This window comes from Hippocampus comes, unplaced genomic scaffold (genome assembly GCF_001891065.2).
Source record: "Hippocampus comes isolate QL1 unplaced genomic scaffold, H_comes_QL1_v1.1 scaffold69, whole genome shotgun sequence".
In the NCBI taxonomy this organism is placed as follows: domain Eukaryota; kingdom Metazoa; phylum Chordata; class Actinopteri; order Syngnathiformes; family Syngnathidae; genus Hippocampus; species Hippocampus comes.
Window position 1 is genome coordinate 94242 of NW_017805505.1, and position 17478 is coordinate 111719.

The following is a 17478-nucleotide window of genomic DNA, read 5'->3' on the forward strand; positions in this document are numbered from 1 at the left end:
ATGGATTTTAATGGTGGCCGATAAAATGCAAGACGGTTGTCACCGCTAATTGTTGTGCGTTCACCCAAAGGAAATGAATGAATGGATGCTTAGCTCGGTGATTTCCTCAGCCACATTTATTCGTAAGGCCCGAAAGGAAGGGTGGTCACCTTTCGGTCTGAACCAAAAACCATCCTGTTCTTTTTTTTTTTTTTAACAATCACCTCTTATCAGTGATCATTGCCAGGCTCGAGTGCCGGTTCCCCAAATAGAAAGTGACCTTTAAGCCATCTACGACCAGCAAATACACCTCAACCCGCATATCTAAATATATTTTATATTTCTGAAATTTCTGCCTGACCACAGGACTGCAGGACCTGGTAATTGCATTGGCAAGAATTTCCAGACGCTAGCACATGCAGAGCAACACATTTTCACGGTCTAAAAATTAGACTGGTTGAGGCTGACCGTCACCGAGTGAAAGGTGAAGAAAATCGCTTACGGCCTAAAAACAACAAGTTACCTTTACACAATAAACTAAATTTGAAAGAGTTTCTGCCTGACCACAGGACTGCAGGACCTGGTAATTGCATTGGCAAGAATTTCCAGACGCTAGCACATGCAGAGCAACACATTTTCACGGTCTAAAAATTAGACTGGTTGCGGCTGACCGTCACCGAGTGAAAGGTGAAGAAAACAACTTACAGAAACCATGAGATCAGATTGTGTCTGAGGCTCACAAGCTGCTTTCGCAATTGAAAACATCCAGTCGCTTCATTAAATCCCTGCAGCCAACTGAACACAGCAGGACTCATTAATACTCTGCATCATTGCTGCCTTTATTTATTTCTTTTATTTTTTATTTTTTTGTAACCAGCTTTTCATCTTTTATTCATGAGGTGTATTAAGGGACAAATACAGTGGTAGAACATCTGGTACGATCAGATTAGAGTCATGATCTAAGGTTCGCGGGGGGGAAAAAAAAGATAAAGGCCTCAATTTAAAAAAAAAAAAAAAAAAAAAGACATTTCACTGGCTATTTTTCAATTACGTTGGTGGAAATCTATTACCGAAAAGGAATATCAAAAAGCAATTGATGTGAAAGGCTGCTGATTGTGCCCACTGGACAATAACATGACCATTGTGTCTTAAATTGCTCAAGGCGGCCACGGCGAACTGCGGGCTCGCACTAATAATACAATCAGCTACGATTCTGAAAAATAACATGAACGTCAAGATACAGCAAAAACCGAAAAGAAACAAACATTACCTTCAACACAGTATGGTGGGAGCCGTGGTGAAGTCGCATTCTGTCTCGGACATTATTGCGCAACAAACAAGCATTTACAATTCAACTCCACGCGTAAAAAGTTAAATTCGACAAAATGTCGCTTTAATAACAACGCGGAAAGTAACTTGGGCTCGGAACAAATCAGGGAACAACTTGAGCACCCCACACAGTAGCAAGAGAAAAATAACGTGAAATATTCATATTGAATTGTTAATTATTGATTGTTAATTAAGCAGGACCACAATGCAATTTACTCCTGAAGCTGCAGCTTGGACGCAGGTGCCGCACTGGGCGCTGTTGCGTCACTTCCGTAATCATCTAATAACTTTATGCGTCACTCAGTTACACAAACAAGCACAACATTCAGTACCACCAAATATCCTCTAGTTTTGCCTTCACTATCTCTTGGTGGTCACTTCCCCCCCCCCCTATTCAACTCCACGTGTAAAAAGTTTCACCTGAAAAAACGTCGCTTTAATAACAACACGGAAAGTAACGTGGGCTCGGAACAAATCGGGGAACAACTTGAGCACTCCACACAGTAGCAAGAGAAAAATAACGTGAAATATTCATATTGAATTGTTAATTATTGATTGTTAATTAAGCAGGACCACAATGCAATTTACTCCTGAAGCTACAGCTTGGACTGAGGCGCCACACTGGGCGCTGTTGCGTCACTTCCGGAATCATCTAATAACTTTATGCGTCACTCAATTACACAAACAAGCACAACATTCAGTCCCACCAAAGTGTATTGAAAACAAAATATCCTATGATTTCGCCTTCACTATCTCTTGGTGGTCACTTTCCCCCCCTCCAGCTCCAAAGGTTTGAGGAGAAATGAAAACTAAGTCAACATCCTCCTCTCACTCGGACTTCCTGCCTTGACATCTCATCCAAGTTTGGAATGAAGCTCCAAAATGAAAACCCAGAGCAAACAGCCGCCCCATTGTAGAAATACTGCCGTGAATCATTTATTCAACAAACAAAATAAAAAGCAGAGAGCGCATGTGAAAGACAGGAGGAACGACTGCGGGCGGATCAGAAAAGGTCAGGCTATTTCCTCAACCCACCCCCCGCCTTTTTTTCCAATTAGACTTCATTCCATTGACTCACAACGGCACCACAACATCTTACCCCCTCCTCTGCCAATAGCCCCCCGGTGACTATTTTATATCTGACTGCCACAGTAGCGACGTCATATAAATTCAAGTATCTTTATAAAGGACGGCAAACGATACTTGGCATCTGATATACCTCTGAAACGCCTCTGAGAATTTACAAATGTTTAAAAAAATATGGCGTGCAGGTGACGTGTGTGTGTGTGTGGGTGGGTGTGTTTGTGAGTTTCTTCTTCCACACGTGATCTCTCGTTTTGTGTGTTTGTGGTGGGACTGATCTTTGTAAGTGATGTCCTCTTCCAGACGGTCATAAAGTCAGACTAAACAGGAAAACCACCGAGTTATACGCGGGTAACCCCCCCCCAACCCCCTTTCGCAAAAAGACACGCACAAGGGGGTTTTGATGCCCTGTGGTTCTCCCAGCAATTAAATTCATGTTGCAGACAAAAAAAAAAAAGGCCCAGCATAAAGCCACCGCTGTCAGGCACAGACATCAAAATTGGAAAGTTACAAATTGGACAGCCAGTCAATCAAACACCTACATTCTTTCATCGTTGAAAAGGTACCATGTGAACTTTTAATGAAAAAAAATCCGCTTGGATCTTTAAAAAAAAAAATTGAAGTGGAGCAAGAATCTTTATGTGCAATTACTCCTGGATAAGTGGTTGGAGTGATTTAAGCCAGGGCAGGACATCTTGTAGTAAATCTATCAAGCCGTGTTACGACTGGTCCCTTTGCTGCGCGCGCGCGGGGGGGGCACGCACGCGCACACACATCATACCTGATGAGGCAGTGATGAGGACATTGTTAAATCATCTCCAAGCACCTCTGAACTACACATGTATGATTTAAGTTAGGAACTCATCTGGGCTAGCCTTGCGATGCACTCACCCAGTCATCAGCCAAGGCTGCAACACACACATAAACACAAACAAATACACACGTTTTACACCGTCTGGGGGATACGGGGGGGAATATGTTGGGCTCGGTAATGAAAACATGCCATTGAGCAGATTTACAGGAGAGCAACTTGATCTCTGGGCCCAGGAGAGATTTATTCCCGGTGAAGAATCTCATCTCGTTGCTACGACCACAATAAGCCAACACACACGCGGCATAGGCAGGAGCGACAATATCACTTTTGGTATTTATCTTGAGCGCAGTACTCGCGGTCCCTCGCGCTGCTGATTGCTCCAGCTTTGAGTGAAAAGTCTCGCTTGGAGATGTAGTCACGTTCCGCGACGGCATCTTGACCTTGCGGCAGTTGAGGCTCTGCAAGGGTACTTGAAGCTCATATGACTTTTGTAGTATTGAGAGATGGCGGCGGCGTTTGCATCCATCTGTGGTATGACAAAGCGTTTCAAGATCTCGGCCCAAGGTCTACGCGGCGCGACAGCGAAAGCCTTTGCAAGAGTCGTCGGAATTTTGAAATCACACTTTTGACGGTGTAGTTTTATATGGAGATTATTGGAGATTATTTCCATCGTGTTTGTCGTGTGAGTGTTTATTTTTTAAGGATGCTTTGTCGAGGCATGAGATAAGGACATTGGCAAGACACGGCAGGTACGCGAGTGGCTACGGGCTGACTTGTGGCTTTCAAATATCAGTGTTCCATTTCTGTTTTTTGGAGATGAGCGTGCGCACAAGCTCATATGGACTGAGTACATGTACTATTAGACAGGCCAGGAAATAACATCATTTACTCGATGAGGCCAGTGCGGACACAAGGGATTCTGGGTAATTGGAAATCCAGATGGACGTGCACGAGTTGCGCGCAGGAAGGAGTTTACCGAGGAGATTGAACTGAACAAACAGGCAAGCAAACGTTAATCGCGTTCATTGCTGTCTTTTCAGCGCTCTTCTGGGTTTTATTATTTCTTATTCCCTTCTTATTTCCCATTTTCAACTGCGCCCCGGTCTCATTTTTGTGCTGTACTCCCCTCTGTTCCCGACTCACTTGACCAATGACTGACACACACACACACAAAAAGTGCACCATGGACTCACAAATTGAGTGGCAGTGTCCATAGGGTACAATCAGCAAAGTATGCGCACGGGGAAGAGTCAGTAATCACGGGGAATATTGACAGGCCAGCCACACAAATTCAATCTCTCAGCCGAAAGAAAGTCGTTCTCGAGAGTATGCAACAATCTCGGGAAGACTTATGGACGCTCGCATGGCAATCCGTCTCTGTTAGCGCTTTGCCGTCTGCAAGCGGAGGAGCGGCGAAGTAACTTAAGCACTTCACGGCCTGTTAACAGATGTCAGCCAACAATTTGAGCATGAGATCCAATCATTTCAGGCCAGAATGAATCGGGGGCGGGGGTGGGGGTGGAGGCAGATGTTCAGACGTTCATCAAAAACAGAGTTTGGACATCCGGTCCCAGTGAAACCTGTTGACACACTTGTGGTGGGTCGAATTATACGCATGCACTGCTGTGCGTTCATTAGCTCAAGCTAACGAGATTATAGAAGGGAAAAATAAGTGAAGTGAGGTCGCCGAGGCTGCAACAGAGATGGTATTCCCCCTATACCAAACGACTTGACCATTATTACATATTTAAGTTACAACAATCAGTTCAAGTGATGTCTCGGTTCAATGCTTTTAATGCTGGGCTCTCACACAGGATGAAAGGATGGCTATTGATCAGGACAGAGCTGGACTGCGGAATGCTGACTCGCTGATTTTGGGCTCCGCTGATGACTACACCTCTGCTAATAGCTGCTCTGAAGCATGCGCTCAATGCCCCGGCAGGGGAAATGTTCACGCTATTGACTGCAGCGGAGATGTGTGTTTGACACAAAGATATTTATGACCGTGTTAATGCACTTGAGTTTTACAGGATGCCTTTTTTTTTTTCTTGTCAAATCACATATTCCAAAGATGTTGAACCAGGACACACCATTCAGGGTGTTTCCACATGAGTTTTATCAGAACAAGACAGTTCCGAGGCGTTTCCACTGAAGTTACGCTCACTTGCGTGCGTGTGTGCGCGCATGTGGTGCAAACGCACACATGCGCGCACACTCTTGTGTGAATGCAACCGTGTTTGTGCACATGTGTAGCGGAGCACAAAGCATTCATTACAGTGGCACTACGGACAAACTGCTCCCTGGATAGACATTGATTTTCAGCCAATGGATATCACTGTTAGCAAAACCTAATAGCTTGGTGGGTAATGGGTACAGGTTATGAATGTGGCCCTATGGGCAGGAGAGAGCAGAAGGGGGGGGTTTGGGGGTGGGGGGAAAGCGAAAAAGTATAACAAATGAGGTCAGAGAAATGAGACAAATGTGAAACGGGACGCTTGGTTTGAGATGGAACCAGAAGAGGTTGTTGGAATGGAAAAAAATGACTGATAAACCTGTTGTCCGTGTATTGAGAATGAAGGAAAACGGAGAGATTTTCTCCCGCGCCTCTGTGAATCTATTTTCGACAAAAAGTGAAAGAGGTAAACAGTGGACGGAGGCTGATTCTGCTCATTACTGAAACACTGATTCCTCCATGCATCACCAGCTTGGACCGTGAGCCGACCACGGGTGAAGACATGCTGCCTCAGCAAAGAAACCCCCCTCCCGCCCCACACACATACGCACACACAAATAAACAAGGGAGCCTTTGGGGGGGGGGGAAACAGTGAGCACTGCCCAAGCCAGTAGATGAAATCTGGATCCTCGATTACAACACACTCCGTCTTGTGAAGTCATTCAAAAAGAGCCTCAATCCCTGGAAGGTGTTTGCAATATAAGAAAATGCTCGACATGTGGACGTGTACCCAGCAGCACAGAAAAATAGTCTACGGCGGTACAGCGAAGCGCAGCGTACAACATAGTTTGATTACTTTCGGTCCGCAGAGGCTGATGATGACGCACAGCAGAGACATGTCTGTCGTGAAATAGTGATGAAATGTTCGCCTTCCGCACGCTACTTTAGACAAAATACACTGCCCGGCGAAGACAATCATATTTTCTTGAACCGCCTTCAGCAATGATTCCCAAGCGCTATCCCCGTGACATTATTTTCATTAGCTTACGCAAGGCCCCAATATGTATTTCCATCCAAATTTGCATTCGGCTTTGGCCGACAGTTTGTCTTGATGATGGAAGAGCGGGTCCAACTGTGGGAAGATGTTTTGCGCTGGCAAGGACGGTTTTCCCTGCTCAGAGCGGGTCATTTTGCCACACGTTACCAAAGCGCTCGACCACAACTCCAAAAAGTTAGCGAACGTGGATAATGCTGACATTAAGGTCACAGCGGCGCTGTTTTAATACCTGTGCGTGGAACTTAATTTGAAGCTCAGAGTATACCCCTCCCCCCCCCCAGCCCCCCAAGATATTTCCCAACGGGTCAAATGTTATTTGCTCAGCCATCTTGCTATCAAGCATCCACAAAATCCGGATAAGTCGGAGCTTTCGAGATCTGCTGGGGGAATCCTTAATGTCTGCTCATTTGGAACAGGGTCCTTGTTTCATGATGTCACAGATGAATCCGAGCTACGGCAAGCCCAATCAGGTTTTACTGATTCGAGCTAAACCATACCGCTTGGTGCTAACGTGTTTCAAGGTAAAAACTAAAACCCTGAGATGAAACCCTCGTGACTAAAGGGACAGTGGCTGCATTCTTAGTCATCTTCATTGATTTTTCCCTTCAAGAGGAGAGTCATTTTTAATTGTTGGGTTTGAGTGTGGATTTCATGAGGCTTTGGCCCTTTGACACGGAATTAGCTGATCGCATACAAACAAGCATCTCCCGATCAAGGGCGGAGCAAGCAAACCAACAAAGGGCCTTTCTTCATGGCGTCTCTCGCAAAACAATGGGCACGTTGGTTCGCTCGAATGGAGGAGTGGGTTTCTCAAAGCATATAAATGTGCTGACGGACCACCCACCGTCATAGCTTGGGGCAGGGCTGAACGCTTAGGTCGGCTATCCTCCGCAGATCCAAACAAGGTCAGCGAGAAGAGAAACATCCAAATAACTCACTGATATTACATCCTGTCTTCGAGCGATCTCGCTAGACTTGAAGCCAAAGGAATCTCGGAAGTTATTGCGCATTGCTGGCCGAGGAGTTTTTCAGGTCAAGGTCAACCGTCCAGATAATCATTAATAAAGGAAAACATGGCAAATACTCATTGTGTCCTCCACAGGAACGTGACTAACTCCCAACCTCGCGCACATCAACACCCTGATTCCCAGGTGCGGCCAGTCTAGGACTGTTCCGCCACTGCAAAATCCCTATGGACGGGCACGCACACACACAACACACATTTTCCCCATTTTTCATCTTTTGTCAAACGTGAACATTTGCTCTGCGTTAGCCTCTCGGTGGGTTTGCCTTGGACCGCAATAATGGAAATAGAAAAACTTAATGGAAATGTGAAGTTCTGAATACAGACTTCTCCCGCTCGCTGTATCTCATCCATACACGCCGTATCGGTGAGAAAAGCCACGGGTGTAATGGAAAATCAAAATGTGTGCAGAAACTTTTATTTTTTTTCTTTCCACCTTACCTCCTCTTCTTGCATTATTTTTCTCTGTCTTAGTTGCTTGTGTACACTCACACACACGCACACACAAGTATGAATGCACTAAAACCAACCTGGCCATTCTGATAGACTCTTATTCTCTCTGATGCTTTATCAGCGGAATCACACAAACATTCAGCAAGAAAATAATGGCTTTTCTGTTTGCTGTCTCTTTTTGTGTGCGTGTGCGTTCATTTCTACCAAGGAGCTGAGCTGCAGAGCGCCGATGTGCACTGCATACGTATGCGCCGGTTAGAGATAGACATCGGAATTCTTTGATTCAGTGGTTCGCTTTTCAAACAAAGCCCGCTGTGATTTGTATATTTATAAATAGATATATTTTTTTTTATTTTAATTCAAAGTCACCCATGTACTGAAATGTACTTGGTAAGTCATTCGAATAAAAATTGAAGTCATTGCACGGCCTGAGCTCTACAGCCGGAGTCCTGTCAACTTGTGCACGCTCATGCTAAACAGTACTTGTGAAGCTGTTTTTTTTTTTTTTTTTTTTTTTTTTTTTTTTTTAAAAAAAAAAAAAAAAAAAAAAAAAAAAAAAAAAAAGTGAGGTGGTCCAGATTTTGCCACAAGGAAATGAGCACCCCCCCCCTTCCCTCCCTCCTCCTTCCCACCTTCCGGTCCTGTCCTTCCCCTGCTGCCTCCTGCTGCTGTCGGTCTTTTCCTGGCTAAACCGCCATGAGGAAGGGATAAATAATCTTTTTTTTTTAATTGACTCGATCAAAATTCCACTCTTCGGTTTGCTGCGTGCACACTCAAACACTGAGGCTAAACTATCTGCACCATTAACCCACAAAAGTCACTTCTTTGTGTTCCAATTGAATCATGTAAAAACACAAACAAATGAAAATGGCAAAAATTAGCATACCCTTGACATAATATTTCTCCGTATAGATGTGAAACAGTATTTGAAGCAATTACTGCGATCAAACAATTTTCTCAAGAATTGTTGGTAGACCGGAAGAGCGTAAGCATGTCCTTCGAACACACTTGGACGGAGCATCGATCAAGTCAAACCCTCTTTGTTTTTGTCTCCGGAGGAATTTGGGGATTTAGACTCGGACCACACAGCAGGCTAAGGTTATGATAACCCGAGACAAAGGAGGGTGGTTCGAGAGGGTCAAAGATCACGAGTGTGAGAGGTTAGAGTTCAACTTAATATTGAAGGTTATGGGAGAGGAAAAAAAAAATCATCACAGCAGGGCACGCAGCATACCAACAGATGCAACAACAAACCTTCCAAGACATTCTCTGGGAATCGCTTCCCGTGATACCAATACGCTGAAAACCATGCTGCGACCATGTGTTGAACAAATATGCGTGGGAGAGAATCGCCATATGACAGCACGCACGAAAACCAGCTGCCGGGAACCCGTGCGCGACTTCTAACACAAAGCAGCCGCATTTCAAATTGAGAGAAACATAAGCCAGAATGTATTTGGGCATTTTTGCAAGTCTGAAAATGTCGCAATTACATCTGCAGGAAGTGGAAAGCCCACGAACAGCTTCCGCTCTTCTGGGAAGACATTCAACAAGATTTTGAGGCGTGTCTGCAAAAATCACAGTCCATGAGCATCCCAGGGAAGTTTGATGGGGTCGAAGTCTTTCAGTCGTGGTTTTCCACATGGTGCTTAGAAAACGAGTGGCGGAGCTATTCATCGCGTTGGCTGTTTCTCAACTGGCGCTTTTCTCCATTTTTTGACAGCCAAGAACCTGACATTTGCTAACTTCGATTGCAAGGGAGGGAAAATGCTAATTTATTTTTCTAAAATCATCTCTTAGCATTCCAGAGTTTCTTTAGATGATCTTGGCAGGAAACAATCAATCCTTAAAAAAAAAAAAAAACAATTGAAATAAAGACTAAAGGGATCTTGGGGTCTCACTTTAAAGCCTTCTTTCAACCACCTGTGTCAGATTTCTTCTTCCTGTAAAAAAAAAAAACATCTTGGGCTCGGTGTCCTCAGTGTGGATCATAAGGTTTTAAACTGGAACAAACCAGCAGCGCCTCCACAAACCAAGAGCGAAAGAGCACGGGGACAAAGAAAGTGATGCCAAACATAGATCTAGGGCGATGGCTGCAGAGGTTGTGAGCCATATTCGAACTCCAAGATGAAAGGGAGGCTGCCGAGCAGGAGGAGAAAGAGATGGGTAGTGTAGTGGAGGGAGTGGGGGCCGGTAAAAAGGGGCGAAATGATGAAATGGTACAAACACAAAAGTGGAGAAAGCTTTTGATGAGTGGGAATGTGAAAATGGTCCCCAAATCCATCAGTGTAACATGTTTGATGTTTTTTTTTTTTTTTTAATATAAAGTTGTAGTCCATCCGGATTTCATAATGCATGTACAAATGCTATTTGTCAGTAAAAGGATACACCAACGAGGTGGATCAGGGCGGCGAGGAACGAATGGAGAGAGAGGCTCAGTCAAGAAAGTTGGAGGCAAGACAGGATGTGAAATTGTCCGCAGCGGAGGAGGGGAAAGTGAGTGTGTCTGAGTGAGTGTGTGTGTGCGTGTGTGTGAGTAGGGGGTGAGGGCGGGGGGGTCATTATTGACACCATGTGTTACCCCAGGAAGCTCCTTGGCAAAATATAAGCATGTAGACAGATCAGAGAGGGGGGAAACAACATGGAGGAAAGTAGAAGGAAGGAGGGGGTTTGCAGCTGCAGGCCTGCATGTGCGAGTATGTGGCCAAGGGTCAGCGGGCGTCCATCTGTTGTCGGGCCTTCTGTGTTGCTAGCCACAAGGTCAAACAATCTAATCCCTAAAGTCTTAAAACCACAAGCCCACCTTTAAACGTTTTCGTTCAGAGAGGATCTCAAACGTGTCGTTATTAGCTCTCAGTAACTCGAAATATGGAGAGGTCAAATTGGAGCTGCCTGACAGTTTGCATTTTCCCCTTTCATTTTAGCTAAAATAGTTAAAACCCTTTGTCGAGCATACTGTGGAACCACTGAGATCCAGTGTATGAGCTCTAAATATGATAACTAATCAGCATTTGCGGCGATACAGTCTGGAAAAGAAAAATGAGTCAAATCAAGTCAAAACCGAGCTGACTCTCAAAAAAGAGTCATCAGAGGTGCTCGTATTGAAATAGCCCTCGAGTGTTTGGAAAAAGAGGGCTATAGGCTGAGCTACCCGCACACTCCACATTCAAACAGGTGAAGAGGAACCAGACAACAAGATGCTCTTTTCCTGTGAGAGCATCAAAAGGCTTGCGAAAACAGTCATGAGGACACCAAGGCCTTTGTTTGGATGTATTTTGGTCAGAATGGAATGGCAATTGATGTCAAGTGAAACTGGAGATTGTTTTCATGATTAATATGCATGCCAGAGTCGACAAAACTTTTTGGTAGCTCCACACTCAACTCAGACACTGTTTACACACGTGCTTCTGTTTTGGTAAGCAATGATGCTCAACTTGTCTTTGTGAACAATTGCATCTACCCTGAGATAATTAGTTTTTGGGGGGTTTTTTGTGAGGTGTTTGTTTTTTTCAGATGACGCATTCCAGTGAGACATCGGCGATCAGATTGATGGCCAGAGTTTAAGGAAATATCGGATATGAAACGATGCAGAAGGGGGGAATAAGTTCAATTGAGGCCATATTTTGGTTGCATTTCCTGACCGTGCATAGAATCAATAGACTTCAATTCCTTGTATGAGATTCCACTACTGACGCGGCGGTGCAGACTCAACACTCATGAAAGTTTGTTTTAGATGCGGCCTAAATTAACGAATGTGTGCCGACTTCAGTGGGGGCTGCTATTATTTTTCCAAAGTCTGTTTTCCAATTGTACAGGTATTTGCGTTCTCTTAGTAAACAGTACGGATGCAGGCGCCTCTGCCAACACACACACACACACACTCACGCACGCACAAACACGTACACACACACACGCAGACACACACGCAGACAGGCTTACTAATTCATCAAATCATGGCCGCCTTCTCTCTGTCTAACTAAGGCAAAGTAGAGGTGGGCAGAGCAGTTATTGTGTCCCTGGAAGAATTAACTATTGATTTTCTCCTGAGCATTATCAGTGCAGCTCTGACAACAAACCAGCTAACAGGGGTGTGTGCACGCACAAAAAATAAAAATAAAAAGACCTAGATTTTGGTCTGCAAAGGATGTGCTGTTTTTTTTTTGTTGGGCACAGGCCCAAAGGGAAAACGCCCAATCAAATATTAACATGTGACAACAGCTTACACACAAACAACGGTACATCAGATTTTTTTTTTACCTTGGCTCCTTAGTCCCCAGTATTGACACATCTTTCCAGCGTTAACACCCGTTTAAATTTAGAACCCACAGGAGTAGTATAATCCACACACACACACACACACACACACACACACACACACACACACACACACACACCCGTTAACACTCCAGTGTGAATCCTAATACTGTAGTTGGGGATAGATACCACTAAGTGGCAGTACAGCTTTTTCATAGTGCATAACATCACCTCTGTTACAAAATTTGTTAAAAAAATATTTTGCCCACACACACACACACACACACACACACACACACACACACACACACACACACACACACACACACACACACACACACACCTGTTAACACTCCAGTGACCTATGTCTTTGGCACAATGTCATTTATCACGTTCTCCTCATTCTATGTTAAGGGTCTGGGGGTGAGCCTACCCTTGTATTGATCAATCAATAGCTGTACAGTATACAGACTGACTTGAGTGCAATATGAAATATTATACATATAAGATATACATACACACATACGTAAATAAAATAATATAATGGTAACCCATGTCAGTTCATCATCAATTCACTTTTGTCCGCAGGTCAGCCTTCTCTATAGAATGAGGGTCACCAGAAAGGAATTCAGTATATTTCAATGTAGCTTCCTTGTTATTCCAGTTAAAGGTGAAAGTGCCTTGTAGACAACACAATGAGAGAAAAACTAAAAGGGGCACTCAAGTAAATAATTTAAAAATCATTCAGACATCCCCCCATTAAGCTTGAGACTCACTGAGGGCCGTGTGAAGTTTTATGTTTCTAAGCAGGGTTCAAGTATGGACCCAACCCTGAATGTCTCACAAATCAAGCGAGTGGAGTTGTAACGACTGCTCGCATGTCAAGCATCTAAGTAGGCCTCGCTCACCAATGCCGGCAACCCGTTCTGCTGCAAAAACCCTTCCAACAGGGCAACAATCAGGCACCAAGAAGAAAAATAAAAGATCTTTTGAACCTGTTCCGCTGAAAGGAGAACTGGGTGATTCCTATAATTAAAAATCAATATGGGAGACAAGGCTGGCTACTCTCCACCGCAAATGACAGACCTTTTACCGTTGGGTTTTCATTCGCTCTCATTTTCTCTGATGTTTTTCGATTGTTCTTGCATTCGCCAAATGCTTGAGCACTTTGGATTGCGTTAACTCGTACATGTCTTTTAATGCATCTTTCTATCTCAAATGGTATGCTATGGTGCGTCCTTCCATCATTCCCTCATTTTCCCCTTCACACTTATTTTCAAGAAAACATCAATTACTCGCAGTAAGTTTGGCTTTCCGACTCGAGAAAGTTTGACAGATTTCCCAATGGAGCATTCTATCAAACCCATCCAACTAAGCGTGGCAGCTTTCACATTAACAAAGCAGTCTGGGATCAACATGTTTCAGAGACATAACATTGAGATGGATCCGTCTCATGAAAATATTGATTTCTCTAACGGCCTGGAGAGGGAGGGAAAAAAAAATACTGGATTCACATCACATTTCCAATGATGCCTCTGGGGAACTCACAAGTCATGCAGCGCACCTTGGTTAAATTTGCATGAACACAAACTGATAAACACATCTGTAATTGGTTTGAAAATGAGAGGAGCACAACTCACAGCAGGAATCATCAAGCGGTGTTTTTGAATGTTGCTATAGCTATCGATTTCTATGATAGCCCGTCCGAGTTATCTTGATGACAATACACAGCGTGTAAAGAACTCAAAGCGCCTCGTGTGACGTAATCACGAACTAACTCTTGCGGAGCGACGGACAAACCGATAGACGCTCACCTCTTTGCTGCGCGTGGCCGCATTGCCATAGCAACGCGGCGAGGAGCACCAGCCCGGGCCGCGTCATGTTTGTCCCGTGTGAGGTTTTTGGAGGAGCCGGCGCGCCAATGTGACCAGGAGTTGAGGCGAACTTTGCACTCCTCCTCTTCCTCCTCCTTCCGCTCTCTCCTCCTTCCCCTCTTGGGCTAAAGGGAAAGCGGAGGGGAACATGTGGAAATGTTGTCCTATGCAGAAAGCAGAAGTTTTGGTCCAACTTGACAACTGTTTTAGGGCTCCTCCTGCTGCCCCGCACCACTCACCACACGCTGTTTGAAGCAATGATGCCATGGACGCAGTTGACAATGATTGTTGTTCTAATCAGGTGGATGACAAAAATGCTTTGGAAAAAAAAATCGTCAAAATATGTGCATGCATGCAAAATACGTGCTCTTAAAAATATGAGGCATAATCAACTTGGAGTTGTGGGCAGCAGGAGACCCAGTGTAAGTGCAACTAAGAAATTTCTGCCGTCTAGTGGTGAATGGTGATATTACAACTTAAACCACAGGCAACCCCTCCATATTTGCGGGTTGTCACTGGAATATTTGCAATTTTTCTCCGTTTTTCATATTTATTCCTAATTTGGATTTTTTTTACAGTTTTTCCCGGATTTTTAAAATCGTTTTGTTTTCAGATTTGACCTATAAAAGCAAGCACAATACGGATTTTACATAGCATTGTAATTTATAGCTATGACGTTTCGGAAAGCAACTCCACCTGTTGCTGAAACTAAATCTTAATCCATGAATATGATTAAATATATGACTTATTTTTATTCATTAATATTGTTATTGTTTAAAAAAAATGAGGGTAGATTTGGAATCAGTGCAAAAAAAAATCATTTAGAAAAGGTGACTTATGTCTCTGATTAACAAATGTGAGTAAAATTTGTTGACTCATGTCATCGGCCTTTCCCTACTTAAAACCTCCATACGCAAACCGTCAGGTTTTGGCAGTTCATGTCTCACAACAAATTGTCAAAAACACAAGAGCTGGTGACAAAGACAGCGGAATCCGAAAATTAAATCAATAAACTCGCACTTGATTTATAAGATTCTCAATGATGCAAAATTAACGAGGATATTCGCCACGCCCGGGCCAACAAGATCTTCTCCTCGCAGTATACAAATGCAAAACACAAATGACGTCTGTTTCAGTGCCAAGCAGAATGCCGCATTGGAAAGGCATTAGGCGTGCACCGCATTTCATCTGCTCCAATTGTGTTTTAAAAAAATGACTGAACAATGCGGTGGCGTGCACGCGGGCCGTACTTATAATCAAATAAAGCACGGACTGGATTGCATCCTTGTGCTCGTGTAATGCAAATAGCTTATTATGCTGTGAATTCTGAGGCGCGCTCAATTGCAGCACTCGTGTTGAAGTGTTCTTCCGCTGAATGACTGTAGTGTGATGGAACTGTGTCCCTGGCTCTGTAAGGATGACATTTGGTGGGTTGGAGGGAGGGTGGGGGGGAGTGGGGATGGAAACCAAGGCTGATAGCGCATGCACTGATGCTCCATTATTGAATAGATGTGAGGGCCAGGCATCTCGATTTTATGCACAGATTTTTTTTTAAACCATATTTTGCACAGAATTTGCACTTTAATGCTTCACTGTTCTGAACTTCTTTTTCCCACATTACAAAAAAAAACCCAAACAAACAAAAAAAGCATGTTTGGCTCAGTGAAGACTGAATTGTCTGTCCACAGGCGTGAATGTGGGTGTGAATGGAATTTAGTTTATTTATTTATTTGTGCCTTGCAATTGGTTGGCAATCAATTAACCGCCTGTAGCAGAAAATCAAAAGACATTTCACACCCCGATTAGCGCTGTTAAATTAATCCTTCCTTTTTCCTCATACGCATTAATTTAAACAGCAGTATATGGGACTTTTTATGCATTCAAAGTGTACAGTGGGCTGATGGTTATTCATTAAGTCTGGGTCAAGGTTCACAATAAATACACTGTAGGGGGTTATGTAAATGTAAAAACACACTCAAATAATACACTGTATTAAAGTGCTGATGGATTTAGTGCGTGCTGGAAGTCCCATAAATGGAGCACATTAAAAGTCTGACTCCATTTGTTGAAGGGCTGATGGATGACCTAAAATGTAAAAAAGAACAACAGTTTTATCTGGCATTTAACAGAAAATATGAATTTCCGGTGCTGGTTTATTGCTGCCAATATAACTCACCGTGTGCCAGCTTCATAAAGTTTTTATTGCAGGGCAAAAACGCTGCCAAAAAAAAAAAAAAAAAAAGCATAATCTTTCTCGAGCTCTTAAGGCAGCCATCTTGGGAATTGGATGAAACTCGGTTTGAATTCCAATTGCTTGTTAATGACTGAACAACACAACAGTTTGTCCAGTGCAGATAAGACACACAGACCTGGGGTAATTAAATACACTCACTTTGCTTGCAGGGCATTTCACAGGGGCTGCTGCTTAATGCTGAATTTGGTTCATCTAATGTTGATTAAGGCCACACAATATATTAAAAAAAAAACAAAAAAAAAACATAGTCACTCAAAAAAAAAAAAAAAAAAGAATCCCATAATAGTGAATATTTCATCTCATTTCGAATTATTTGGTTGATTCAAGAATTGCATGAAGTTTTCAAACTCCACACAGGATGGCCGCAGTCAGAATCGAACCCTGCACCTGGTTTGTAAATATAACCTACAAAAAAAAAAAAAAAAAAAAAAAAAAAAAACGCGCCTCCAGTTAATTAAAAGTAAAACCTGTCTGTTCCTGCTTGTGCCTAACTCATTCCCATATGGTGGGGAATTGTGCATGGAGCATATGCTCAAATTTCGGCTCGTGTGCTGATAGGGCAGCAATCGAAATCATCCTCCGAGGGAAGTCCAGAATGTAAAACAGAGCATATTTTGTGAAGGAGGTAAAGCGTTGGAACGAGTGATCAACATCGCATGGATGAATGGATCTTAAAGAACTCTCTGGCTGCAGTTGAAAGGAGCGTCTCAGATCTGCGCCTTCTTCACAACCAATGCGGGATTTCTGTTCCCCGGGTCCCTGCGGCTCGCTGTGATTGGGATCGGCTTCCAGGTTGCACACAGAGTAGCCAATTAGGAATTAACTGGCAGGACCACAGAGGGAAAGTAGAAGTGACAGAGGCAGGGAGGGTGGGTGGATGGTGTTTGGCGATGGCGATGGCAGGGGGTCATCGCGTCGAGTCGAGCGTCGCATTCCTCCCCGAGCCGCTTTCATCCGGAGCACTTCCGTTTTTCAACATCAAAGCGGAATGTGAGTGTGTGCACGTCTGCCTTGTGATGTGCTTCCACAGCTCTCGCAGCGAGGCCGCGCGTCGCCGTGTTCCAACATCCGAAACACGGACGCTCCATCAAAGCGGCGCCGTGTCTCCTCTGATCTCTCCCTCTTCCTCCTTCGGCCTCCCGCAGCCAAAAAGGTCGGGCCTGTCCTTCTCCCGCCTTCTCTCC

At 43.9% G+C, this 17478-nt stretch overlaps 1 protein-coding gene across 1 annotated transcript in view; it reads right to left on the bottom strand.

Annotated features, from left to right (window-relative positions):
• lama2 (laminin, alpha 2) overlaps positions 1-14134 on the bottom strand; it is a 106854-nt gene extending 92720 nt beyond the window's left edge. Inside the window, exon 1 of the mRNA XM_019877588.1 lies at positions 13981-14134. Within this exon, the coding sequence (XP_019733147.1) occupies positions 13981-14047 (67 nt within the window). The 5' untranslated portion in view covers positions 14048-14134. The remainder of the gene's footprint in view (positions 1-13980) is intronic.
• Between the last annotated feature and the right edge of the window lie 3344 nt (positions 14135-17478).